We start from the raw sequence: 24,312 nt of genomic DNA, 5'->3' as shown, positions 1-24,312 counted from the left end.
AAAATATGATCAAACCTCAAACTTGTCATTTAGAAAGAAAATACTTTCTCTTCATATTTTCACCACACTCTCACTGCTCATATAAAAATCCCAAGTGTTCCATCTGGTTTTGATGAAGCCAGATGAGGGAACAGAGTAATAAGCATGTTGAGACCTTAATGATATGTCTCCTTTCTGGAGGAAAGATCTCATGACTAAGATGTTCCACACTTTCTGCGTCCTAGCCTTTTCCCATTTGGGTCCCCTGCTAGTGCTTCCCATGAGGTTTAGAAATCCAGCTCAAGCACTGTGGGGGTCGATCCATGTTCCACTGTCAGAATGTCACTGAGTTCTCAGTTACCATCTACTGTTGTCTCTGCTTCTCAGATAGCCTGGCAAAACCATTATGTTTGATTCTCTCTGTCGTATTCTATTCTGTTTTACATTAGGAAATGACTGTCTCATTTAGCTTTTACTGTTCTCATTCATTAAAGCCTGATATGTTACAGCTCTTTAAATCATATTACTGAATGGTTAGTTTCAGGCTGTAAATGCCAGAGCATTTTACAACAAAAAGTTTTCTGCAGTAAATTCTGTCTGATTCTTTTTCCTTTTTTAATTGCCTACCCACATACCACTCCTTAATTCCTTTGCTTGCCTAGACAGTGTATGGAACTACAAAGGTGTGTCTCCAAATTTGCTAACGTGGCTCAAATGAGTCAACGCACAACACGCACACACGCACACACGCACACACACACACACACACACACACACACACACACACACACACATACTCACACACTCACACACCCACCCAGACACACTTAAACTGATACACTAAGTACCTTCATGTTCATACAGGTAGTTTTCAAAACCATGCGCTCTGAAAGAAAAAGTGGTTTTAGATTCCTGATAAAGTGATGTCAGTCAGGGTTGGGAAAATGGGATATATACCCACCTTGAGGCTTGAGGGGCAGGGTTTACCATATGTAAGACACACCCTGCCCTCCAGCTTAGCTGTCAGGACATGTAGGGGACCATTATTGATGAAACCCAAAGTAAATAAATATGGGACTTTGGATTCACATGTGCAACTTCAAAGCAAGAATATGTAACCTTTAGAAAGGAGAAATAACAAAATCTTAGGCTTACAAAAGAAAACTTGCCCCCTTTAAGCAGTGAAATGCACCATTTCTCAATTCAATACACTCAGGAGTTTTGCTGCTACAGCCTTATTTGTTTGGAAATGTCTCAGGGTTTCCCCTAGAAAAGTTGTTAGGCCCGATGGCTGAAGGTTGATCACATGTAGTGATTGGCCAGTGAGCCTGATTCCAGGACATACAAGCAGCATGCTCTCAAGCTTTCTAACCAATATTTGTATGTTTCCAACTGAGTCATTCCCACGTAACTGTAGTTTAAATAACATCCTTAAATACATTGAGTACATTCACCAGTGCTCCGACCTCGGAGGCTGCTAGGCTTGCAATACACTGGGGGAAACTCTGTACGACCAGTAGGTTGAGATGGCTAATTTCAGCTAATATTAGTCATGATAAACTTAAGATTTACTACAAACACATGAGGGGGGCTTCAAAAAGTTTGTGGAAAAAGTACATTGGGATTTTGATCTCAGTGCACCTGTATGTTCGCATACCAACGTGTCATAACATGTTCTAACATGAACCCTTAAATGCATGTTGAAATGCAAAAATAAACATCATAAATTAAACCATTTTTTCCAATTGTCTTTTTTCCACGAACTTTTTGAAGCCCCCTCGTATTGCTGACTAACTGACATTTCTTAGTCACTTTCTCCACTGCAATGACGCTCCTACACCCATACCACAGCTAGAGTGCATTTTAGCATTTACAAAAGTAATTGCCTCTTGTTGCCACAGGAGTCACTGTTTAGCAAAAGGTGTGTAAGATTGCTTTAGCAGAAATTTGGCCGATGAAACTGCTAAAAAAATTCCTACTTGTCGTTTGGATTTAATGACTGATTGATTAGTCTAAAGTGCATTTTTGTGTGTGTGCTCGGAATTTTCCAGACAGAGAACCAGAGGTAATAATCTTAAAAACTGCTCAAGTAATTCCTGTTATATTACATTTGCTGTTTAAAACACTCGCTCCCTCTCCCCTCCTGGCAAAATCCTCTGGTTTACAGGAAGTGATGCGTCCTGTGTTCCTCCAATTTGTTTGGATTAAATACCACAGAGCAGGAAATGTGTAGTTCCTGAGAAATGATGCTGGAAATGTGGCTGAAAAAAAAGACTTCTGAGTACACCAAGTCAAGCATCACCAAGAGTTAAGAAAAAGTTTTAACACAAGTAGACAGTGTGGTTTTATTAAGACATGAGATTAATAAAGTGCAACACTGACAAGATGGAAGAAAGAAAAAGAAAATGCAGGAAAAAAAACAAACAAAAAAAAAAACAAATGCACATGTTTTCATTACAGGCATTATACTCTCTTAATGATTTTTTTTTATTTTTATAGAATTGTTAGTCTTTAAATACATGCACAGGCACACTCAAATGCTGATTTACAAGTCCCCTATATGTCTCAGTCAATCAGTGATGTTCTGGGTGTGGTCATACGTCACTGTCTGGAATCCATAGCAGCCGTTTCCAAAACTGTCTCATCCCCCATCTCTTTTCTTTTTTCGTCACAGTGAGTAATTCTTAATGTGAAATGTCTAAGGAATGCTGTGAATAGGAAATCATTAACCACAAGATGTGTGTGTCTGGGTGTGTGTGTGTGTGCCTGAGAAACTTTTTTACCCTTTTAGGCTCTCTCTAAATTATGCAGTTACATTTCCTGCAGTTTAAAGCATTGAAGGTTATCAGCACTAACTTTTATGATTTTTTACTGTCCCTAGTGACTCAGCTGGTGTGAGTGTTTTCTTGCGCAATTGAAGCGATTAAATGATAGTACATACAAGTTACCACACCTCATGCATCCCCGCCTTTCCTTCTTCTCCCTTGCCTCACTGCAAGAGGAAGGGGTGTGTTTAGAGCCCTACCCACAATGTCCTCCGCACACTAGCGCCACTAAATACACACTCACACATCACACACAGGGACAGGCCCAGACTTCATAGCCCACAGGCACCACTTGCAATGAAAGGAACAGAGTAAGCAGGAGAAGAAGGAAAAAAAAAAAACATAAGGAGGAAAAAGCAGGGTAGAGCCGAACCCAAAGAGGGAGTGAGGAGGTTGAGAGGAAAGAAGGAGAGAGAAATCATAGGTCTGTGAAGTGCTGACTTGTAGCCACAGGACTGCATACTCTGGGACGGACTGAAGGCCAGAGGGACAGAGAGAAAAACACCAAGGATATTTTATCATTAGGATTATTATTCTGTGTGCTGACAAACGGTGACAATGACCTCCCAGCAGCAGAGGTACAGGAATTTCTCCACTGACAGCATGGGCAGAGAGAGGATGCCCTCAGAAGAAGGTTATTACCAAGGGATGCTGAAGGCTACAGACGGCAGGAAAGGTACTAGTATGGTGGCAATTAATGGAAACTAGCTTAATTGCAAGCCTTAATCTTGATCTATTTGTTCCCATGTGTGTAAGAAGCTGCTGGGCAAGAATTAAGTGTTTTTCCAGGAAAAGATGAGAGAAGCAGTTAATGTAATTTCAGCATTGGAAAGTTTTCAAGTTTTAGGTTTTTGACTGCAAGAGTCTGAGGAGGTTTATGTTGAGGCTTTATTGGTTTAAAAATGTTAGTGGTGTCTTCAATGTTGTCACTGGGAAGTTTGAATGTCATAATATAACATGCAGCAATCTAACTTTATATTTAAAATGATAGCCATTGTTACTCTGATTAGACTGTAGTGTCCAGTGTTTTCCCCTCACAGTGGCAGGGGAGGATACTCCCCTTTTCTAATGCATCAGCAGCTTCCTCACATCGTATTGGTCAGCAAAGCCCATTCACAGTTTTTGTTGTGTAGCATGCATGTGTTTTGGGGTGAATGAGTCACTGTGGCTACAGTTGAGTTGTAGCTAGGATGAATTATGCATTGCATTTTCTTCTTCTTTTTCCAATCAGATTGTTTTGTTTTTCTTAGAAACTTATGGCATTTTTACTTGTCTTCAAATTAAATCGTTAGATAATTTGCACTTTCCACAAATTGATTTTCCAATTAAAGCCCTCCTTTGACATGCAGTGATAAGTTGACTTCATATATTTGAACCTGCCATTGTGATAGTGTGTTTCCTTAAATTAAAGTAGTAGTTCAATTATGCAAAACTACTGTTACAAATGTCTTCACTCAAAATCTCACTTAAGTAAAAAAGTATCAAAAGTAAAACCACTCATTATGTAGAAAAAAATACTCAAAAGTGCTTTTATTAATTACATAATGAGATTATTATTACATGTATCAGTAGCTTTTAAATGTTGTATCTTGCAATTCTAACCAGTTTGTTGGATCATTTATTCTATAACATTGCATTACATATAAGTTGTATCTTAATATTCAAAGTAACAAGTAACCAAAGCTGTCAAAAAATATAATCAAGTAAAAAGCACAATGATTCCCTCTGAAATGAAGTGGAGTAGAGGTGTAAAGAAGTTGTACTTTCCATGACTGCTATTGACTTTCATGCTGTTTTGGACCATAAACACCACACCTCACTGAAACGTCTGTGTCTGCTGACATTTGATACTTTTAAAGTTCACTCAGCCCCTGTCCACTCACACACCAGAGTCCACAAAGAGTTGCGTTAGTAGAAACAGGATTGAGTAACATGGTGTGAACAGAATGCAGAGACTCACAGGTCAAGGTGCAGGTCCCATGGGAAACTACTTTAGTCTACAGCAAAGAGAGAAACATCTCAGTGTTGTCACCAATCACCATGCTTCCAGTCTGTGTAACATTTTGACCCGCCCCGACAGGAAATAGAACCACAGAGGTCACGTAGTAAAGCTGAGTCCTTATTGGTTTAAGTGATAAATGGGGAGGTTAAAGGTCTATCGGTGACTATATGAGGTTTCCATGGAAACGCAGCTCCATAACACATTTGCAGAAGTCATTGCTAACACCCTCCTAAGAAAACAAATGTAGCCTCTGGGTGCCTATTTCATGTCGGTGTTGAATCATCGCCCTTTGCTTTTCATTGCTGGGTGTGTCACTGTGCCACAGTTAGATCAGTTAGATCATTCCCTCTAAACTGATAAGGCAGATGGCTTTGTCTTAGTGTCCATAGTTCACTCTGGTGCAATGTGAATGGGATTAAATGTGGTATGAGTCAGTGAAGGTGAGTTCCTTGGTAAAAAGACATTAATTAAAACTGTTCAGTAAACCACAATCTTTAGATGACATTTGGGTTCACATCAGAGAACTGGAAACACAAGGATCCATCCACTGTGTCCATAATAAATGTTGCAGTGACACACCTTGTGGTTTCTACCTTGAACTCCAATAGGGACACAACACTACGTGGGTGTATGCAGGTTTTTTGTCTTAGTAGGTGTGTCCCTCGCCAAGATCGTGTTGTTTCTTGTTGGAAAATTGCACTCTCTGATAGTTATGCCATGTCTTGTGGTAATCATGCAGAGTGTTTTGACACTTAATTTTGCTTTTACCATGGAATTTTTTATCTTTCTGTCCAAGAGTTGACAGTGGTGTTAGAATGAGATGCCTCGCTCCCTATTGTCTAGGAGACTACGTTTCCTAGACAATAGGGGCACGTCTGCTGACAGTGACTATGCTTTGATGCAGTCTGACTCAGATGCAGGCGTGCACAGTCAAGAGGTGTTTTTCCACCCAATGGCTAATTCTGTTTGTCCTACAGAAATCAAGTACGCTATCTTGGGGAATTCCTCTTACGTTTTCTCCCTTTATATTTAATAAACTTGTAAGTGATCTCGCTGTGTGAATTTTCTGTCACTGTCTGTCCAAGGAATACATCAATCATGCTGTTATTTTCCACTTGCAGAAAAGCTATAGCAGGTTTTTACATTTTTCCTACATGTCAGATAACTGTGGTTTCTCTGTTTTGCAGATGAACGAGATCGAGTACAGAAAAAGACCTTCACAAAATGGGTGAACAAGCACTTGATAAAGGTAAAGACCTGTCCTTAATAACTTTCTTTCTTATTGTACTTGAAAGGTACACTGATGCTCACATTTCTGCCCACACATGCCTTCAATGTTATGTTCCAGATTAATTTTCCAAGGAACAAGGTTCTTTTATAAAATGGAGCTCAACCAATAAATGAAAAATCAGCAGCTGACATATTCTCTCAGTGTGTGATTGTACTGATTTGCCTTTAACCACAGGATGCTACGTTGAGCTTTAAATAAATATTGCAACTCAGATTTGAGAATTGATTTACCTTATGAATGAAATACATGGATTATGCAGCAATTATATTTGCAAATAGTTGAGCTTGATGTATATTAGTGTTGGCAAGAATTGTTAATGTTATAAATAGCTATCAAAACAATGATCATGGGGGATAGTTTGTAGATTTAGTAGTAGTAGACCTGAATAAACACACAGTACAATATTGATTTTGTGTGCAAGCTGTAACAACTAAATTTTATGACTCCCAGAATGCAATATTACATTGTGGATTATTTGGAGAGACAGACAGACCCTCACTATTTAAAATGTAATCCATCCCTTGCCTGTGCATTGTAAGTGGCACTGCAGAAATTATTACCAACAGTCCACCCCCCATTCACATACACTCCCATACATTAACTGGTCAGTCACTGTTTCACACTGTTGTGAACATAGCACCGTGATGGGAAGGCTCACCAGAAGTCCAGTCTGTCATCAGCTGAGAGACTGTGTAAAGCATCCATCAGCACTCCTCCAATCGTGCTTTGTTCTCAAACGAAGCCATGCAAGCCCTCCAATGCATAACACATTCTAGGAGGTAAACAGGTCAGGAGGAGGGTAATGTCAAACAGGCCATACTCCTCACTCAGGAGTTCCTCATTAGGAGTGAAACACAATACACCCCTCCCACAGAGCAGTAAAAATGCTCCTGCCTGTGCCACTTTTCTTCCAGAAAACTCCCACTGGCAGCAATACAGTTACAGCCTCATGACATATTAAGTGCTTCCACATTATTTGTACATTCACTCCACAGACACAGGGCCATTCATTTTTTTCTTCACAAATGGAACAAGAGGGATAAAAATAAGCACAAAGAGTGTTTTCCTTTCCATGAATGTGCAGTTCTAACGTATTCTGCTCTGTTACTCACTCTTGTTTCTCTTAAGTGTTCACTGTGAATTTTGGAGTTGCAGACATCTGGACTCACTTAGCTCCCTCTAAAAAGGCAAATTCTAGCCTCGGCCCAGAGCCCGTGGTGGTTAAGGCTGACGGTAGCACATGTGCTGCACAGACTCCTGGGTCTGGGCGGCTACCTGCGTTCATGCCCGGCCTAAACTGTTGCATAAGTGTTCACAACGATATTGTTGTTGTCATTGTGCCTATAAAAATAAACCATGTAATACAAGCATATCAGTATTTTAGTATAAAGTCATGCTAGGAAATTTACATACAAACATTCTTGCACTTCACAGTCCCAGGCTGTGGTGGAAATGGTTTAAACTGATTTAACAGCTCAAATTAGAGCACCCCGGTTGCATGGTTTAGCTGGGAAAGTGTTAACTGTCTGAACGTGCAGGAGTGCTCCTCTTAGGTTAAACTGATGTTAAACTGATTTAATGGCTTAACGGTTGACCTAACAGGGGCAGACAATAGGTTGGGTGCAGCCATATAGAGCTGTAAAGGGCCACTGAGTGGTTTCCCCTGCTCAGTAAATCTTTTTATATTGTGTAAGACAGACTGGAACATTGGTCCAGCTGCAGAACAAAAATCTGTTTTCTAGCAGATTCCTACAAACTACAGTTGATTAGAGTAAAAACTACAATTGTTTCAAATTGACTTCAGATTGTAGTTGGCTGTCAATGAAAGGATCACCGTCAGAGTTTGGAGCAATCGCACGAGATGATGTAAACATTATGTAAACCCAGAGGTATGTTAAGCATTTTGTTTCCAGACGGTGTGGAGGGCTCGGGATGAGGGGCTGTCAGCCATGTGTTGTAATAATTTTCACCTTGAAAGCTTTCAGAGCAGCTCCTTTTGACTCTGAGAGGGCAATTTGTAGTGTAACACCTAACTTTCAGCAGCAACAGCGCAGCTGATCATATGCAACTGAGCCACAGCCTCCTCTTTACAAAGTAATTTAGGGGTGGCGATAGATGGTTCTTGAGTATACAATACGGAGAACAGACTATTATATACAATAAGATCCAGAGCAATAAGCTATATTGAAAATCAAAATCCATTGCTTGAATATGGAAAATCAACAATCATCATGTTTCTCATCAGACTATGATGTTTTATTTAGCCATGTGAATCAGTACATACCTTAAAATGAGACTCTGCAACTCAACAAAACAGACACAAATACGTTAACAGCAATGGATGCAAACTCTGCAACATGCCATTTCTGGTAAAGTAGAAGAATTTTCGGTGTGCACACAGTGACCCCTAGTGGTGACAGTGTTTGTTACCCTCTCTTAATTCAGCCACTGTGCGTTGATCTTCACTCTTCAGGTAGGGAGGAGCATATCAAAGGTTGGATAACTGTGTCAAAACTCATGCCAGCATAAATCAGCTACTGTTGTAACTTGCAAGGGAAATTTGCTTTCATTCCATTATAGGGCAGGGACCTCAATTTCCCACATGGCCAAACACACCAAGATTTGTTTTTTTATATAACTAATAAAAACTATTCTGTCTCATGTACCACCATGTTGAAATCACCTTAATTTCATCCTAATCATTGAGCTTAATTTCATGTTTCATGCCTTTCCATTGCTCCATTACTCATTCATCTATTCTCATCCATCTATCATCCCCTTTCTCCAAGGATTGGAGGGTAGAGGTAGGTACTAGTACTTTTGAGCAGGATTGTACTAAATGTCTGTATGTATCTGACTCACTTGGAAACTGTCCCCTCACTCACTTGGTTTTCCAACTTTCTCCTCTGATCCAGTCACACAACACCTTCACTCACCTGTCCGGTTGCAATTGCACCACACCTCTGTTGCAAAAATTGACTGTGCATTATCTGTGAATGCAACTATCAAGAACCATCTTAATGTATATATTTCTGTGCTTTTAGCAGAATTTATGTTCACTGGGGCACCTCTGTTACCTCACTGAGTTTTTATTCATAGTCCCATCTATCACTTGTCAGGGATGACAGCTGCCATTTGGCATTTGGAAAAAAGAGCCGGGCTTGGCTGCTCACAGCTATGCATTCCTGACCTGTGTAGAATTGTACTAGTGGAGAGATCGCTCTGAGCAAAATTTATATAACACAGCTGGCAAAAAGAACCAGTTGTCATTTTTGTAATTTAATCCTTTAACCCCAGCTCCTAGTCCTAATTGGACCATAATGTTTGACACCTGTGTCACCAGGTTTTGCAAATATGTTACAAAGTCAATTCTTCTCACAAGAATTGGACCATTCGCTGTTGCCAACGTTTTTAGTACAATAATCTCATTCTGAATCTTTGTGACATCTCTTCTTTTTTTTGTCTTGTTTCTTCTGACAGTCACAGCGTCATGTGACAGACCTGTATGAAGACCTTCGAGATGGACATAACCTGATCTCTCTGTTGGAGGTCCTGTCTGGGGAAACACTAGTGAGTATCATCTAATTTTCGACTGCAGCATCAGAATGACAAATATACCCAAGCTTTGCATCTTTTTACCTCCACCATCCTCCATCCACTAAACTGAAACCTAATTCTGACTTATTACATAAGGAGTACTTATCTTAATTCAACCTGGAATACCACCCTGTGGCAATAGTGGCAGTAAATTGTAACTAATTGCAGCTATGTTGTCAGTCAGAGGTTTAACCTGAGCTGAGCTTTGCTAAACAAAGAGCCATTAACTGACAGTGGTGCCCCTCTCATCCATGATCTCTTTCACTCTGTCTCTAGAGCAATCTTACCAGCCATATTTTTTATTTAGTTTATTCAAATGTGACTTTTCGCACATCCTTTAGTCTTTCTATTTTCTTGAACTACAATCTAAAGCTTTACACACCAGACTCATCTCAAAGCCAGCATTAGGATGCTGTATTTACACCCTTGACTCTGATCTGTACAAAAGCTTCTCTGCTGCTGTAGCTCATCGCTCTCTCTCCGCCAGCTAAAGCTCTGCTCATCTTCTGAATGCCTCCATAGCCTTGACACATTATCCTCACTTTGGCCTTTGGTGTGTGTGTTTGTGTACTGTACTCCTCTTTGATCTACCGTTCTTCTTCTCTACTCCTACTCTTCCTCCTACTCTTCCTCCCCTCCCTCGCCTCCCATTTGCCTTCCTTTAACCCTCCTCTGTGTGTGCTGATCTTTGCCGTCTGGCCTTCGCCTCCTCTCTTTGCCCTGCTCTTGCTGGGGTTAGCCGAGGGAGAGAGACGTGGTCAGGAGTGTTCGGTTGGTGAGTGGGTTTGTAACTTACAGTAGGCGTCCTGTTTATTCTTCACCTCCGCTTTCTTAATGATTTGGCTGTGCATGGTAGCCAAACCTCCATGGTTTTTTGTTTTGACATGCTTGCTATAACCACATAGCCGCTGTACATATATATCAATAGGTACTGCTGACACTAGCAGGACCCATTGATAACTAGGCAGTTTTTGGCACAAGCAGTACTTTGTTTTGCATTTTTCTTTCGAAACATCTTTTTATATTTGTTTGGGGTCTTTTGTCTTCTGTTCAGCATTATGTTATATTGTGTGCTCTATTGATTTACATTTATTTGAAAGACAAACTAAGCATTATGCAACATGAGCTAATCTTTCTGTTATCAGATGACTTAAATAATGCAAAACCATTTTATGGGCTCAGCCAATGCAAATTTCCTCTGCTGTAATTTTCTAATCTGAAGGATTTATTATACTCATATTCTCATTTTACCTCTGTGTGGGATAGTGGTGAACAACAGGATACTGCCAAAGAAAGCAACATCATTTTGGAAGAATTTCCAAAGAAGAAATTCAGCACTCTATGTGCATAGTGTAAATTTAAATATTTATCCACTAGAATTCATTGGTAGCTGAAAAAAAGAAATAAGGAATCACCAGTTATTCCCACATTTATTTTTTCTGTTAAATTTCTTTTCATCAGTTTTCTTTCAGAGTCATTTGTCCATTTTGGTTGGATGCTTTCCACCTTCCAAGACCACAAGTACACTAAAAGGATCGTCAGAGTTTAACTAAACACCTTTTTGTCTGTTCTCTGCCCTCCACAGCCCAGAGAGAAAGGACGCATGCGATTCCACAAACTGCAGAATGTACAGATAGCACTGGACTTCCTCAAACACCGGCAGGTACGACACCTTGAACCTTGAAAACTTTGGAAACTCGACCAAAGTCTTGTCACAAGATACCTGCTTGTATCTGTGTATTCAGGTGATGCTGTGATCATTAATATTATATGACTGTTGCTCTGTTATGTTTTCCCAGGTCAAGCTGGTTAACATCAGAAATGATGACATAGCAGATGGAAACCCCAAGCTGACCCTGGGGTTAATATGGACCATCATCCTCCACTTCCAGGTCTCCTCCTCTGTCAGTGTTGTGTTTCATTATTTTATCGCTCTATACCTCTGTCTCTGGGACCTGTCAGCTGCCGTTTCACATCTCCTTGGGACAATCAAGAGTGGATTCTGCTCTTCAAATTCCTCTCATAAAAGACATTGTCTAATCAAAAGGGGATCTTTTTTACCTAAATTCCTACAGGTGTTTAAAAGTATCAAAACACACTAACCCTGCAGTCAAGTATTTTGCATCCTGTAGCTAATTTATGAGCAGTATAAAGAAATACAACACCATTAAGGGTGTGTAAGTATGAGTCACTCTCTCCCTGGTGCAAGAGGGGAGGGTGTGTCAGGCCAAGTGTAGAACATGTTGACATGCTACACTCCCAACCACATCCCATACACCCAGGCCTTTTACTGCTTTTCCTGTGCATGCCAGGAGCTGCCAGGCAGAAATTCTTGGGCATCAGCATTATAGACAGGGACACACCCACTGATATCAGATGATTCAGGTTCAGGTTGCAAAATGCTGCTCATGGGAAATAAAGGAAAGAGTGGTGTGGTTTGGTGAGGTGATTTGGTGAAGGTACCATTGTGCCCTGTAGATACTCTTTATACTTTTATAGAACAGAAGAAAAATAGCTGGGTTGTGGTTGCTGGTGAGTCAGAGAGATCAAAGGGGAGAGAAAATATTCCCTGTCATCACGTAATGTAGTGTTAAATCCTACAATCTGATTACCCTAAATTGATTTAATTTACAGAGAAAAAAAAATTCTTTGTGCTCTCAAATAAAAGTGCATGGAAGATCTGAATTCAAATAGGAAGGAGGAGGAGAAATTGACTGGCATTTGCACACGAGTACACACTCATTTATACACACACACAAACAAAATGGAAAACCCAATGACTATGACTCATCTTTCCTATAGCCAAATTCCCCGAATGAAAAGTAATCCAGATGCCACAACCACAGCAGCGTTTTCCCAGACAGAAATCCTGCTGCATCATTTGAGCCAAGTCAGAAACAATAACACTTCAATCTGCCAATATCTTAATTATATCTAATACAGCAATAGGGAGCTCAACTGAGAAAATCAAGTCAAGAAATAATAAAGGTCTTAATTTCTCTGAGACTCTCTCTGAGACTAATCATGATATAAAGATCATGTCATCTTTTGGTTTCCACTAATGACTAATTTTTTTCCATATTTCTTCAGTATATATATTTCAAATTGTCTACGCTGCTCTCTGTTAACGTTCTGTCTGTATATATTATCTCAGATCTCAGATATTCAGGTGAATGGCCAGTCAGAAGACATGACTGCCAAGGAGAAGCTGCTGCTCTGGTCTCAGAGGATGACTGATGGCTACCAGGGCATCCGCTGTGACAACTTCACCACCAGCTGGAGGGACGGCAAGCTCTTCAACGCCGTCATACACAAACACTAGTGAGTATGGCCAGTTTATTCCTAGGAAATAATCCCACAGAGAGTAACAACAATATGAAACGTAGCACAGATAGAAATGTCTGCTGCTGGTTACATGTACCCACCTACTTTTGTTAAAAAAAAGTCTATGGTTGAGCGCACATAGAGTGTATGTCCTATTGCACAAACACACAGTGATGTATCGGTATTGTACCCATGATGCCGGGTGTTTTTTATGTATCCAGTAATGCTGATGCCTGTCATGACACACCACTGTCCGTACATTTTATTGAATATGGAGTACGGTGGAGCTGGAGTGGGACCATGGCATGCTGACAAATGTAAAATGAAACTTCATAATGCCAGTTTAAACCTGCTCTGTAATTAAATTCTACTCTGATGTATCTATTCCTTAAATAATATTAGACATGATAACCATGACGTAACGTTTATGGGAAACATGATTTATTTTGATGGAAAGACAGTGAGCAGTCAGAGATAAATTTTAATAGTGCAGAGTCTATATATAGTTGAACTGGCATTGCTGAAACTGAAAGCTTTATTTATCCCCTTGAGCTTTAAAATTGGTTATTCACTCTTCCTTTAAAATGCCTTCACTTGACCCCATTTTCAAGTTATTCCACCTGACATTGCTCATTTTACTTTAATAAAAAACTGTCTCAGTGCCTCTAAATGAACATTTCAGGCCTTCAGGCTAGGAATATCACTGACAGGCATTAACTGTGACTAATACTGCACCTCCTTTGGTGCCATATTAAGATGATAAGTCTTCTATTAAATATGATTAGCTTATTAAATTGTTGGGAACCTACTATTAAAAACTAAAATCTGATGTTTCTACTGTTTAACACTAAATATGCTAATTCCCCCAAATCTGTTTTGTGTCTTTAAGGTAGAATTAGTGGTTAAGGATTGCTTTGTGTGGTAACATCCTGGGAAATGAATGTGCATTTATTTCTCAGGAAGATCTATCAATACAATTTGCCTTTGGTTGGTTTTCTTTTTAGATGGTATAAAAAAATGATTCATGAGTCTGGAGAGAAAGTGCTCGGCAAGATGTATTTCTTTGCAGCCATTATGAATCACAAGAAAGAGATGCCTGCAGGGACAAGTAACTTTAAGCTTGAGCATGTACCTGCAGCTTTTCTTCTTTCTTTTTTATTTTTTTGTTACCTGAGGCTGGATTAGCGCTGCCTTTCAAAAAGGTCAGGGGTGTGGTGTGTGGGCGTTACTGTAGCACTCTGTGTCTGCTACATGAAAACCGTGGTGTTTGCTTCGTGCCCAGGCATTCAGGGTATCCTAGTGCAGAATATGAATTCATCCAGAGAATTCTAGAGTGTCCAGGGTTTACGTAGGTGTGAGAACGCTCACAGACTGGATTTACATAGCTACAGTTGAATTTAGTTCTCATGTAAAGATGGAAGCAATGATGGAAGCAGTGACTTGGCTGTACCACTAGGAGGCTTTTTCATCTCAGCAGCCCTAAAGGATTAACAGGATCTTCACTTGATGAAGGACACCTGAGAGGACGCACAGGATGGATTTACATGCAGCAATCAAGCCATTAAAAGATTTGTTTGTATGAATGATTGTACCACAACACCAGCCACTAAAGAGTAAGCTTATACTTCCAACCGGACAAGAACCCTCTGGCAGATTTTAAGATGCTCAGCATAAGGAAGAAATCCAAGAAAAAGAAGGGAAGCCTGGGCTTCATTGGCAACACGTCAGGATCTGTCAGCGACGTGGACAACCGGGTGGTCATGCTGTGTGAAGATATCCCGTCAGAGGGATCCTCCTGGGACTCAGGGCGGGGTTCACACAGCTCAGGGGCAAGGTCCAGCAATGAAGAACTGGGCCACGGGTGGAGGTCTCATAGCTTTCATGGAAGAGAGCCCCAGACCATAAGCAGCTCTCTTAGGCCAACAAAGCAGTACTCTGTTCGGGAAGTCCGCCATGTGGAGTCTTCTCCTGTTTATGGACGACATGCGAGTCAATCAAGTCTACGCATCAGAGAACTGTATGAATCTGATTCTAATGGGCACATACTGTACTTGCTCACTAAATATCATAATTAGTGCTGCAGGGATATACATTGCACATTTAATTTTTTCAGATATTATGATTTAATTACATGCTTTTAGGAGTCAAGTATGAATGAATGATAGATGAGCTTTTGTGATGCATTCAGTCATCCTGTAGTGTACTCTAGAGACATGAACTTTTCTCCCTTCAGGGAAACAAGTTGTGGCTGGCCACTGACCTAAAATGTGTCAGCTTTGATTATGTCAGCTACTCTATAAATTACATTCCACCTATAGATGCTCTGACATCTGCCAGAGTCAAACACCCAAAGGACAAAACAGCAGGTGCTGGTACAGGTTTGACAGAAAGTGAGCAAGTGGGCTATATTACCATTTATAGCCACTGGCAGGAGGTCTTAAAAAGCACATCTCCCCTGCTGCAAATATGTTGAATGTCATACCATTTAAGTGCACATATATCTAATCCTCCACCCCACCCCCACTCCATTTCCCACATTTTGATTTTAATTTCTGAGTAATGGCAGTAGGTTGATGTGTGATAGGAAGAAAATGCATGGAATAAAATACCACATATGCACAGAAAGCAGCCATTGGGGTCACTTCACTGTTGAATAATATCAGCTACATTATAGCTAATATTATTCATTATAATTGAGTATACATGTATGACTATCAGATGTGCAGTGGCAGTGTTCAAAAGTGGGTACTTTTCAAGGAAATGTATGCCCTTCCACTGTAGAATATAGACGGCCAAGGTGAACTTACACGTCCATTTTTGTGTTCCTCTAGTCCCAGACTCGTCGACATGGGCAAAGTTTACCGACAGACCAACGTGGAGAACCTGGAACAGGCCTTCAGTGTGGCTGAGAGAGACCTGGGAGTGACACGCCTTCTGGACCCCGAGGGTAAGACTGGCCCAAAATCAGTATTAAGTTGACACACCAGGGTTGTTCATTAATACTGATAATAGTCTAAGTCAATATTTTTTGGTGTGTTAAGTTACAATATTTCTACAAGCTACTGACTGTTATTCATTTGCAACATGAAATAATGAATGACATGTAATACAATGACATATAATACAATTTCACTTTATCCTTTCAGATGTTGATGTCCCTCACCCTGATGAGAAGTCCATCATCACTTACGTATCATCCTTGTATGATGCCATGCCTCGGGCTGATGCACATGATGGCATCAGAGCTAATGTAAGCATAACATGTTTTATGCCATGAATCTTAGTTGCAGCACAAATCCATAATAATAGTTTTAAAAAATCCTATAAATAGTGTGCTTCAGGGTAAAATAAATGTTTGCTCTAATTGGATCTGATTGAATGCTTGATTAGATTTAATCAAAACTGAAGTGGCTTGTGACTCTGCTTATAAAATAAGCTTTTTTTGTGGAGTGTTTTTCAATCCTACCAAATGTTCAAAGACAAATAGAAGTCTTGTGAAACCAAGTATCAGGAAATTAGGAACCTGTGGTGTTTACACTGCAGGAGCCAAAGGGATAGGCCCATATGTTATACATTATCTGTTCACGTAACACATACTGTATAGTAGATTTCACAGAAATAAAAATAAATATTTGCTCACCAGACTAATGACACATTTGGACATTTGTCCAGTTGCATTTTGATCCTAGTCCTAATCTTAAATGGGACTAATGTAAAAGTGAATTCTGATCTCACATCATTTCTCATAAATGTCCATAAATATGTGAATATCTGCACACAGTCTGAGAGACCTGGAGAAATATGCTTGTCTGTTTGTCTCCCACCATTATCTTCGCTCTCCCACTGTCTCCTCTACCACTGCACCACTCATCACTCCTTTCTCTGCTCCCTGCCTACTTGTCCATTCACACAAGACCTGGATTGTTGCTACCTAATTGAATTTAGCGTGGTGTGTGAGTGACGGAACATGGAGACGCAGGAGAATAAGAGTCTTCCTGTCTGTTGTTCTTAACCTCCAAGCTATTTTTTCTGCTGTGTTGGCTGCAGGAGCTGGAGCTGCGCTGGCAGGAGTACTATGAGCTGGTAACTCTTCTGCTCCAGTGGATCCGCCACCATGTCATGATCTTTGAGGAAAGGAAGTTCCCTGGCAGCTATGAGGAGATAGAGGTGAGTTGATATGCTGATGATATGTGGATATTATGCCTCTAGGCCTGAGATCGTCTTTGTTTATGGATATTGTTGTTGTTGTTATTGCAGTTGAGCAATACTGCACAGTGCAGAAAAAAAAAAAAAATTTATGTTATTACAAAAAAAAGACTAATGAAAAACTGTGTGCACGTTATAGCAATATAAATATTGCAAAAAAGCTTTTTTGGTGGCCATCCATTGTTGGATCAAAGACTACGCTTACATAATGTCTGGCTGTGGGCAGATACAAGAAACTGTACTCCCAGACATTGTTGCAGTGTAGGTGGGGCAGTGCTGCTGCTGGGAAAATGCAGCCAAAAGGCACATAATGTTGGACATAATCCTCAAGGGAATCACCACTTTGCCACTCCCTGTCAGTGCTACAGAACAAAAGCATAGCGTGACTTAAGTATTTTTCTTATTTGTCTTTGAAGTGAAATTATCAGCAGCACAGATGGTTTTGGGTGTGCTTCTGTAAAACACCTAACAAAGCAAAGTCCAGTGAGAGAGTGAGTAACATTTTGGCCTGTGGTAATATGTGCAGTGAAGTTATTTGACTCATTATCAGTTCAATTTAATTAACACCAGTCATGGGAATGCATGAATGATGCTTTCAGAGGATGCTACCTCACTGTATGCAGGCCATTAGAACTGCAGCGTGATTTGTTACTTGAATGGACTTATCCTATTTAGGAAATTAGGATTCCACACTGATTTAACTCAGAGTGATGTACATGCAAAACTTGAAACTAAAATTGCAGCATAATTATGAGTCCATTTTACAAGCAAAGCCAGGATTTCACTGAGTGCACCTCAGGGGCTGATGTTGAGTTTTTTCTGTTTTAGAAAAACAAAAACAAAAAACACTTTCAGAAAAAAATAAGAAAACTCTTTAACTAACCTATTTATAAAGCATCAAATGAACACAAAAGTAATATATACATTGCCAATATGAAATATTCATCTTGTGTATTTTTTCTTTAGCTTCTGTGGCGCCAGTTCTTGAAGTTCAAAGAGACAGAGCTGCCAGTGAAAGAGTCCGACAAGAACCGGTCTAAACACATCTACCAGTCCTTTGAGGCAAGCATACCAAATGTTGTGTTAAATATTACTATGCATTCTATTGTTTACTATTCATAATGACTTATCTATGCATAGTGACTTATGCATTGTACCTTCTACCTGCCCACAGAGTGCTGTGCATGCTGGTCAGGTGAAGGTCCCTCCAGGTTACCATCCCATTGATGTGGAGAAAGAGTGGGGTCGACTCCATGTCGCCATCCTTGAGAGAGAGCGACTGCTGAGAATAGAATTTGAGAGGTCAGGACAGTGGTGGATTATCTATGTAATAATATAAATGTTTATTGTGATCAAAATGTCAATTATACTAGTCTCTTCCAACCAACTAGTAGTAAAAAGATGAAAACAGTGCAGATACAAATTAGTCAGGCAATGCATTGTTCTAGTAGATCCCTGTTTACTAACATAGCAGTGCTAATGAATACAGAACATAAATTTACACTATGTCACAAAAAAAGATACAAATGAAGTACATATTGTATGTATAGATAGTAATGGCACCACATTCTGATTCTAATAACATTCATTCTGTCATAATATTTTATTTCACGTTACAGAATATTGTTGCTTTAGAAGTTATGGTAAGCTAATGTTAGCTCATTGAAGATAGGACAGTGCTGACCTAGGTTTCTGCAACAGGAGCTACAAAGCCTCATCATCATGATATTTGGCTTTTGAACAGCATTAAGGGAAAAAAAAGAGGGACAGTGAGGTAGCTAATGTTATCGAGCCCCCTTGCTTGATTTTCCTACTTTGGTAGGTGATAGCCAAACATTCTGATGAAAGGGCGTACTTCTTATTGTTTTGTGAGCCGGCTTGTAACAAAACAAGATACACGTTTCCCTCATAATCGGACAAAAAAAAAAAAAGATATAATTAGGTTTGATGAAATAAGATGAGACATTGTCAATTTTCTATGTATTTAAGATAGTGTTACATCATGCCTGGAAAATGGGATGGTTCGTGTCACGAGATTGGCTGGTCATCTAATTGCCTTGTTTATGGTTCTGAGATGTGGAATGACTGAATGGGCAGACTAGACATCTTTGTCAGAAAACCCTGACCCACTCTGAGCATCTATGTGAGTGTTTTCCTTCGACACAATGGGAGTGTGAGAAGAACCAACGGTCTAGTAGCTGGTACTTTAATCTCTATAGAGTTGAGATATGGCATTTGTCACTGACCCTCATAAATTGGAGTTTTTGCTGCAGCGCAGGTGGCCGTAAGTTTTTTGACCGACATGTTGTGAGCGTTAGCTTCTGCTAGTTTAAAATGTAATGAGGTTGAGTAAGTTGTTTTTAGTCCTGTCAAGGGGGTATTAACTGGTGTGTTCTCTGTATATTTTATGTCTTGAAAAGTATCATGATTCTATTTTATTTTTATCTGATCCAGACTTGAAAGGCTCCAGAGGATTGTCAGTAAAGTCCAGATGGAGTCTGGGTTGTGTGATGAGTCACTCAGCCACTTGGAGACCCTGCTGCAGACGGTGAGTCCTATTCAGGTCTAACATTAGAAATACTATAGTTTAATATGAGTTCATAACGTTTCAGTGAATCCAGAAGATGGTCATACATCACTTGTTAGGCTACGTGCTGCTGGCATCAGGATGCATACCAGACACCAGACTTTTTCACAGTCCAGACTTTTTAAGCCTCTTTTACACCATTTTGTTTAACGCAAACTCACTACAAATCTCATTCCAATAAGACATTTAGGAATGTCATTCCAGAAAAATAAAAAATAAAAAAAATCCACAAAAATCTCCAGTATCCTGTGCTTATGTATCAGTCACTGTTAAAAACCTGTATTTTCCTTTCTAATTTTGGTGGCATTTGAAAAGTAGATGAATATTCATGTTTTTATTGGCTTTCATTCCTTCAGGACATTCGTCTGCTGAATGCAGGGAAACCAGCTCAGCACACAGCAGAAGTGGAGAGGGAGCTGGACAAGGCAGACAACATGATTCGCCTGCTCTTCAATGATGTACAGTTACTTAAGGATGGGCGCCACCCTCAGGGTGAACAGATGTACCGCAAGTGGGTGTTATCTGTATTACATTCATGTTTGTTACAAAGCAACTCAAGGATGTTTGTCAAGCAATGAAGACCATAGATTAAGATGTGTTTTTAATGTCTACAGGGTTTATCGCCTCCACGAGCGCCTGGTGAACTTGCGCAGTGATTACAACCTTCGCCTGAAGTCTGCTGTGACAATTGGCCAGGTCAACGTGACGCAGAGCTCCCAGCAGACAACCATGAAGATGCGGCCTGAGTTGGATGATGTGACTCTGCGCTACGTCCAAGACTTGCTTGCCTGGGTGGAGGAGAATCAGCGCCGCATTGAAGAGGCTGAGTGGGGATCTGATCTGCCGACTGTAGAATCCCAGCTGGGCAGCCACAGAGGCCTGCACCAGACTGTGGAGGACTTCCGATCCAAGATTGAACGGGCCAAGGCTGATGAGGTAGCACCTTTACTAGAACCACTGGAAAGGATTACACATTGTCCAAGGTTGGGTTGCTGATTTTAAAAGTAATTTTTGTCGCATTTTTTTCCTCTTCAGAACCAGCTGTCTCCTGTCAGCAAAGGCACATACAGAGAGTACCTGGGTAAACTGGACCTTCAGTATGGCAAACTACTGGTATGTATTTTTGGATTTCAAACATTTCTCCAGGGCTAATATTTAGATTTTTGTGTAACTTTTCTCTGCACAGAATGTAAATGCTTTAGGTTGTAGGTGTACAGTAGCTATTGAAATGCTTATTTTTTAAACAACTCTTGGTATCTTGATTTTTGCTTTCTTCCAGAACTCTTCCAAGTCCCGCCTGAGGAACTTGGATTCACTCCATGCTTTTGTCAGTGCTGCCACTAAGGAACTGATGTGGTTAAATGACAAAGAAGAAGAGGAGGTCAACTTTGACTGGAGTGACAGAAACACCAATATGACCGCTAAGAAAGACAACTACTCTGTGCGTTTAGATTTCTTTCTCAAATCCCTGCCTTTTAGATTTTGTGTAAAATGTTTTGATAAATTCATTCAATGTATACATGATTTTCTTCCCAAGATTGTAATTAACTTTTCCATTTGGATTTGTCAGGGTCTTATGCGAGAGCTGGAGCTGAGGGAGAAGAAGGTCAACGATATCCAGGCCATGGGAGACAAACTTGTGAGGGATGGACATCCTGGCAAGAAGACAATTGAGGTAATTAATCAAGTAAACGTTACTGAACAGTAAAAATCCACATACATTATAAAAGCTACTGAGTGAGTCTTCAACTAATCCACCATCATCATATCTTCTTTGTCCATACCAGGCCTTCACAGCTGCCCTGCAGACTCAGTGGAGCTGGATCCTCCAGCTGTGCTGCTGTATTGAGGCTCATCTCAAAGAAAACACAGCCTACTACCAGGTAAGGAGCAGTAACATTACTTTAAATAAATCAGTGGAATTTCAATTGTCCATCAACATCCACAGAACAGAGAGTCAAATTCTGTGTTCCTCATTCTTGCAGTTCTTTGCCGATGTAAAAGAGGCTCAGGACAAGATGAAGAAAATGCAAGAGAACATGAAAAAGAAATACAGCTGCGATCGCACTACAACAGCCACGCGCCTTGAGGATCTGCTGCAGGATGCTGTGGTAAGTGCATTTTTACATACGTTTAAATGTACATGTGCATGACCATATGTACTGCCAGAGTTTTGTATTTCATAAGAAAATGTATAACCAAAATGTTGTACTGTTCATGTTTAAATGTAACATTAGAAATGTTTCAATTATTTTATTCTAATCTAGTCTGACTTCACTTCTTTTCAACAGGAGGAGAAGGAACAGCTGAATGAGTTCAAGACCATGGTGACCGGCCTGAACAAAAGAGCCAAGGCCATTATCCAGCTGAAACCACGTAACCCCACCACCTCCATCAAAGGCAAACTGCCCATTCAGGCTGTCTGTGACTTCAAGCAACAGGAGGTAAGAACCTTAGTGATTCATAATCATTCACAGCCCAGAGAGGTCTTACTTGTAAGCCTGAGTGTGTCCTCTTCAGTGTGTTTACCTATCAATCTTGTGTTCTGTTTCAGATTACTGTCCATAAAGGAGATGAGTGTGCTCTCCTCAACAACTCCCAGCCTTTCAAGTGGAAGGTCCTGAACCGCTCTGGACATGAGGCAGTGGTGCCCTCTGTCTGCTTCATTGTACCTCCAGTCAACAAGGAGGCTGTGGACAGTGTGTCCAGGTGAGAATATAATGAAACAAAACAACATAAGGCACCTGTGTGACAGCTGTGTATATGAACAGTACATCATACAGTCCAGCTACTAACTGACTCTTGTAGTCTCCCAACTACCAGAATATCACCACTGTAGGTTTGCTTGTAGCTTTAGTAATATAGCAGTAAGGAATTATGATAGAGACAACTCAAGGCTTCAGAGACAATGCTCCACATACCTAATTGGTAAGCAATTAAAGAAGGCCCTTTTCTGCACTGTATTCATTAATCCAATATCTGCTACGTGCCTAATAAATTCTATGGCATCAGTTCTGATTAACTCTTTGTTTCTTAATTTTTACACTCTTTGTGTTCCTGTTCTTTTCCAGTCTGGATGCAGGTCATCAGCAGATGGTGTCCATGTGGCAGATGCTCCACATAGACATGAAGAGTCTGCTTTCATGGCAGTACCTGATGAGAGACTTCACACAGATACGATCCTGGAACATCACCATGGTGGGTATTAACACCATTAAATTCAAATCTGCAAGTTGACCATTTACCCTCATTGGAATTCCATTCAAGTCATGCTTCATTATCCCTCCCTGTTTGTTCTTCTCTTTTGTGCAGCTGAAAACCATGAAACCAGAGGAATATAGGCTGATGATGAGGAACCTGGAGCTCCACTACCAGGACTTCATGCGTGACAGCCAGGACTCACAGCTCTTTGGCCCAGACGACCGCATGCAGATCGAGGAGGACTACACCAAGTCAACCCAGCATTTCGACAACCTGCTTCGCTCCATGGAGAAAGGTAAAAATATTTTTTCATAAGAATAAATTAGAGTTGATTATTCATGGATATGTCAAGGGAATATACTACAAGTGTATGTTGTCAATTCACCTTTCAGGACTAAGGGTTGTTAAGCTCAAAGGTGAGTGATGTAAAGCTAGTTTAAGCTAAGCTCACCAAGCTAGTGTGTGTACACGCTTTTAAGCCTTGGATGAGATTTTTGAATAAAACCAATAGTGTTTAGATTCAGTCCTGTGTGACTGCATGTTGTTCTGGTTCACAGGTTGCTTTTTTCCCCCTTTTTGTTTGCAGCTCTGCACCAAGTAGAACTCATATGTTGTGTGTTAGGCTACAGTATGTTACGCTTTTTGTCTTGCAGGCATATCACATAACATTGTGATTACTTAGGTAGAAAATACTTGCTCTATACTGTATACTATGAATGTAGTGTATACTGTATGGAGCTGCGTGTGTTTGAGATATAACACATGAAGAACTGCATGTGCGATTGTGCTTACATGCACTGCAGTGGAACAGTGGACTGAGAATGTGAAAATGTTCACAGAAGTCTAACATGTCCTAATTACACAATAATATTAAATTGTAAACATGACATTATACTGTGCCATGTAAAAAAAACTTTAATCTCAACAGTTATTTTCTGTCTATTCAGAATGTCTGCATTTTGGCTTTCCACTTCATAAAAATTATTTTATCCTTTAAACTCACCTATTCTTGTTCTTAACAAATACATATTCTACTACACAGGTCAACAGGATGAGTCTCTGTGCAAGAACTACATCTCTGAGCTCAAGGACCTGCGTCTGCATATAGAGGATTGTGAGGCTCGGACTGTGGCTCGCATACGTAAACCTATGGAGAAGGAGCCTCTGAAGGAATGTGTTCAGAAGACAACAGAGCAGAAGGTACTGCACTCATACTGTACTCATTACATTTAAAAATCATATCCATGTCTTTTACATTTTGAGACATCAGTATAATTGCTTTAAAAAAAAAGACCATCAG

General features: G+C 40.2%; 1 protein-coding gene across 50 annotated transcripts in view; it reads left to right on the top strand.

The window, feature by feature from the left end:
* Window positions 1–24,312, top strand: part of plecb (plectin b) — a 165,884-nt gene that overhangs the window by 123,803 nt on the left and 17,769 nt on the right. For 44 of the 50 annotated variants that reach the window (XM_051075819.1, XM_051075818.1, XM_051075828.1 and 41 more), the window contains 24 exons: window positions 5,994–6,055; window positions 9,578–9,667; window positions 11,280–11,357; window positions 11,494–11,598; window positions 12,849–13,015; window positions 15,850–15,965; window positions 16,165–16,268; window positions 17,066–17,185; window positions 18,191–18,286; window positions 18,399–18,526; window positions 19,679–19,772; window positions 20,168–20,322; window positions 20,426–20,747; window positions 20,847–20,924; window positions 21,091–21,252; window positions 21,382–21,486; window positions 21,599–21,694; window positions 21,797–21,922; window positions 22,103–22,255; window positions 22,366–22,520; window positions 22,883–23,009; window positions 23,124–23,307; window positions 23,405–23,428; window positions 24,055–24,212. In XM_051075819.1, the coding sequence (XP_050931776.1) occupies window positions 5,994–6,055; window positions 9,578–9,667; window positions 11,280–11,357; window positions 11,494–11,598; window positions 12,849–13,015; window positions 15,850–15,965; window positions 16,165–16,268; window positions 17,066–17,185; window positions 18,191–18,286; window positions 18,399–18,526; window positions 19,679–19,772; window positions 20,168–20,322; window positions 20,426–20,747; window positions 20,847–20,924; window positions 21,091–21,252; window positions 21,382–21,486; window positions 21,599–21,694; window positions 21,797–21,922; window positions 22,103–22,255; window positions 22,366–22,520; window positions 22,883–23,009; window positions 23,124–23,307; window positions 23,405–23,428; window positions 24,055–24,212 (3,005 nt within the window). Of the gene's footprint in view, window positions 1–2,596; window positions 3,481–5,993; window positions 6,056–9,577; window positions 9,668–11,279; window positions 11,358–11,493; window positions 11,599–12,848; window positions 13,016–15,849; window positions 15,966–16,164; window positions 16,269–17,065; window positions 17,186–18,190; window positions 18,287–18,398; window positions 18,527–19,678; window positions 19,773–20,167; window positions 20,323–20,425; window positions 20,748–20,846; window positions 20,925–21,090; window positions 21,253–21,381; window positions 21,487–21,598; window positions 21,695–21,796; window positions 21,923–22,102; window positions 22,256–22,365; window positions 22,521–22,882; window positions 23,010–23,123; window positions 23,308–23,404; window positions 23,429–24,054; window positions 24,213–24,312 lie in introns of those variants that run through there. The other 6 variants (XM_051075832.1, XM_051075831.1, XM_051075786.1 and 3 more) reach the window with 6 other exon arrangements.

This window comes from Lates calcarifer, linkage group LG15 (genome assembly GCF_001640805.2).
Source record: "Lates calcarifer isolate ASB-BC8 linkage group LG15, TLL_Latcal_v3, whole genome shotgun sequence".
Lineage (NCBI taxonomy): Eukaryota > Metazoa > Chordata > Actinopteri > Centropomidae > Lates > Lates calcarifer.
The sequence above is the reverse complement of the archived record's forward strand: the minus strand, read 5'-3'. Positions and strand labels throughout refer to the sequence as shown.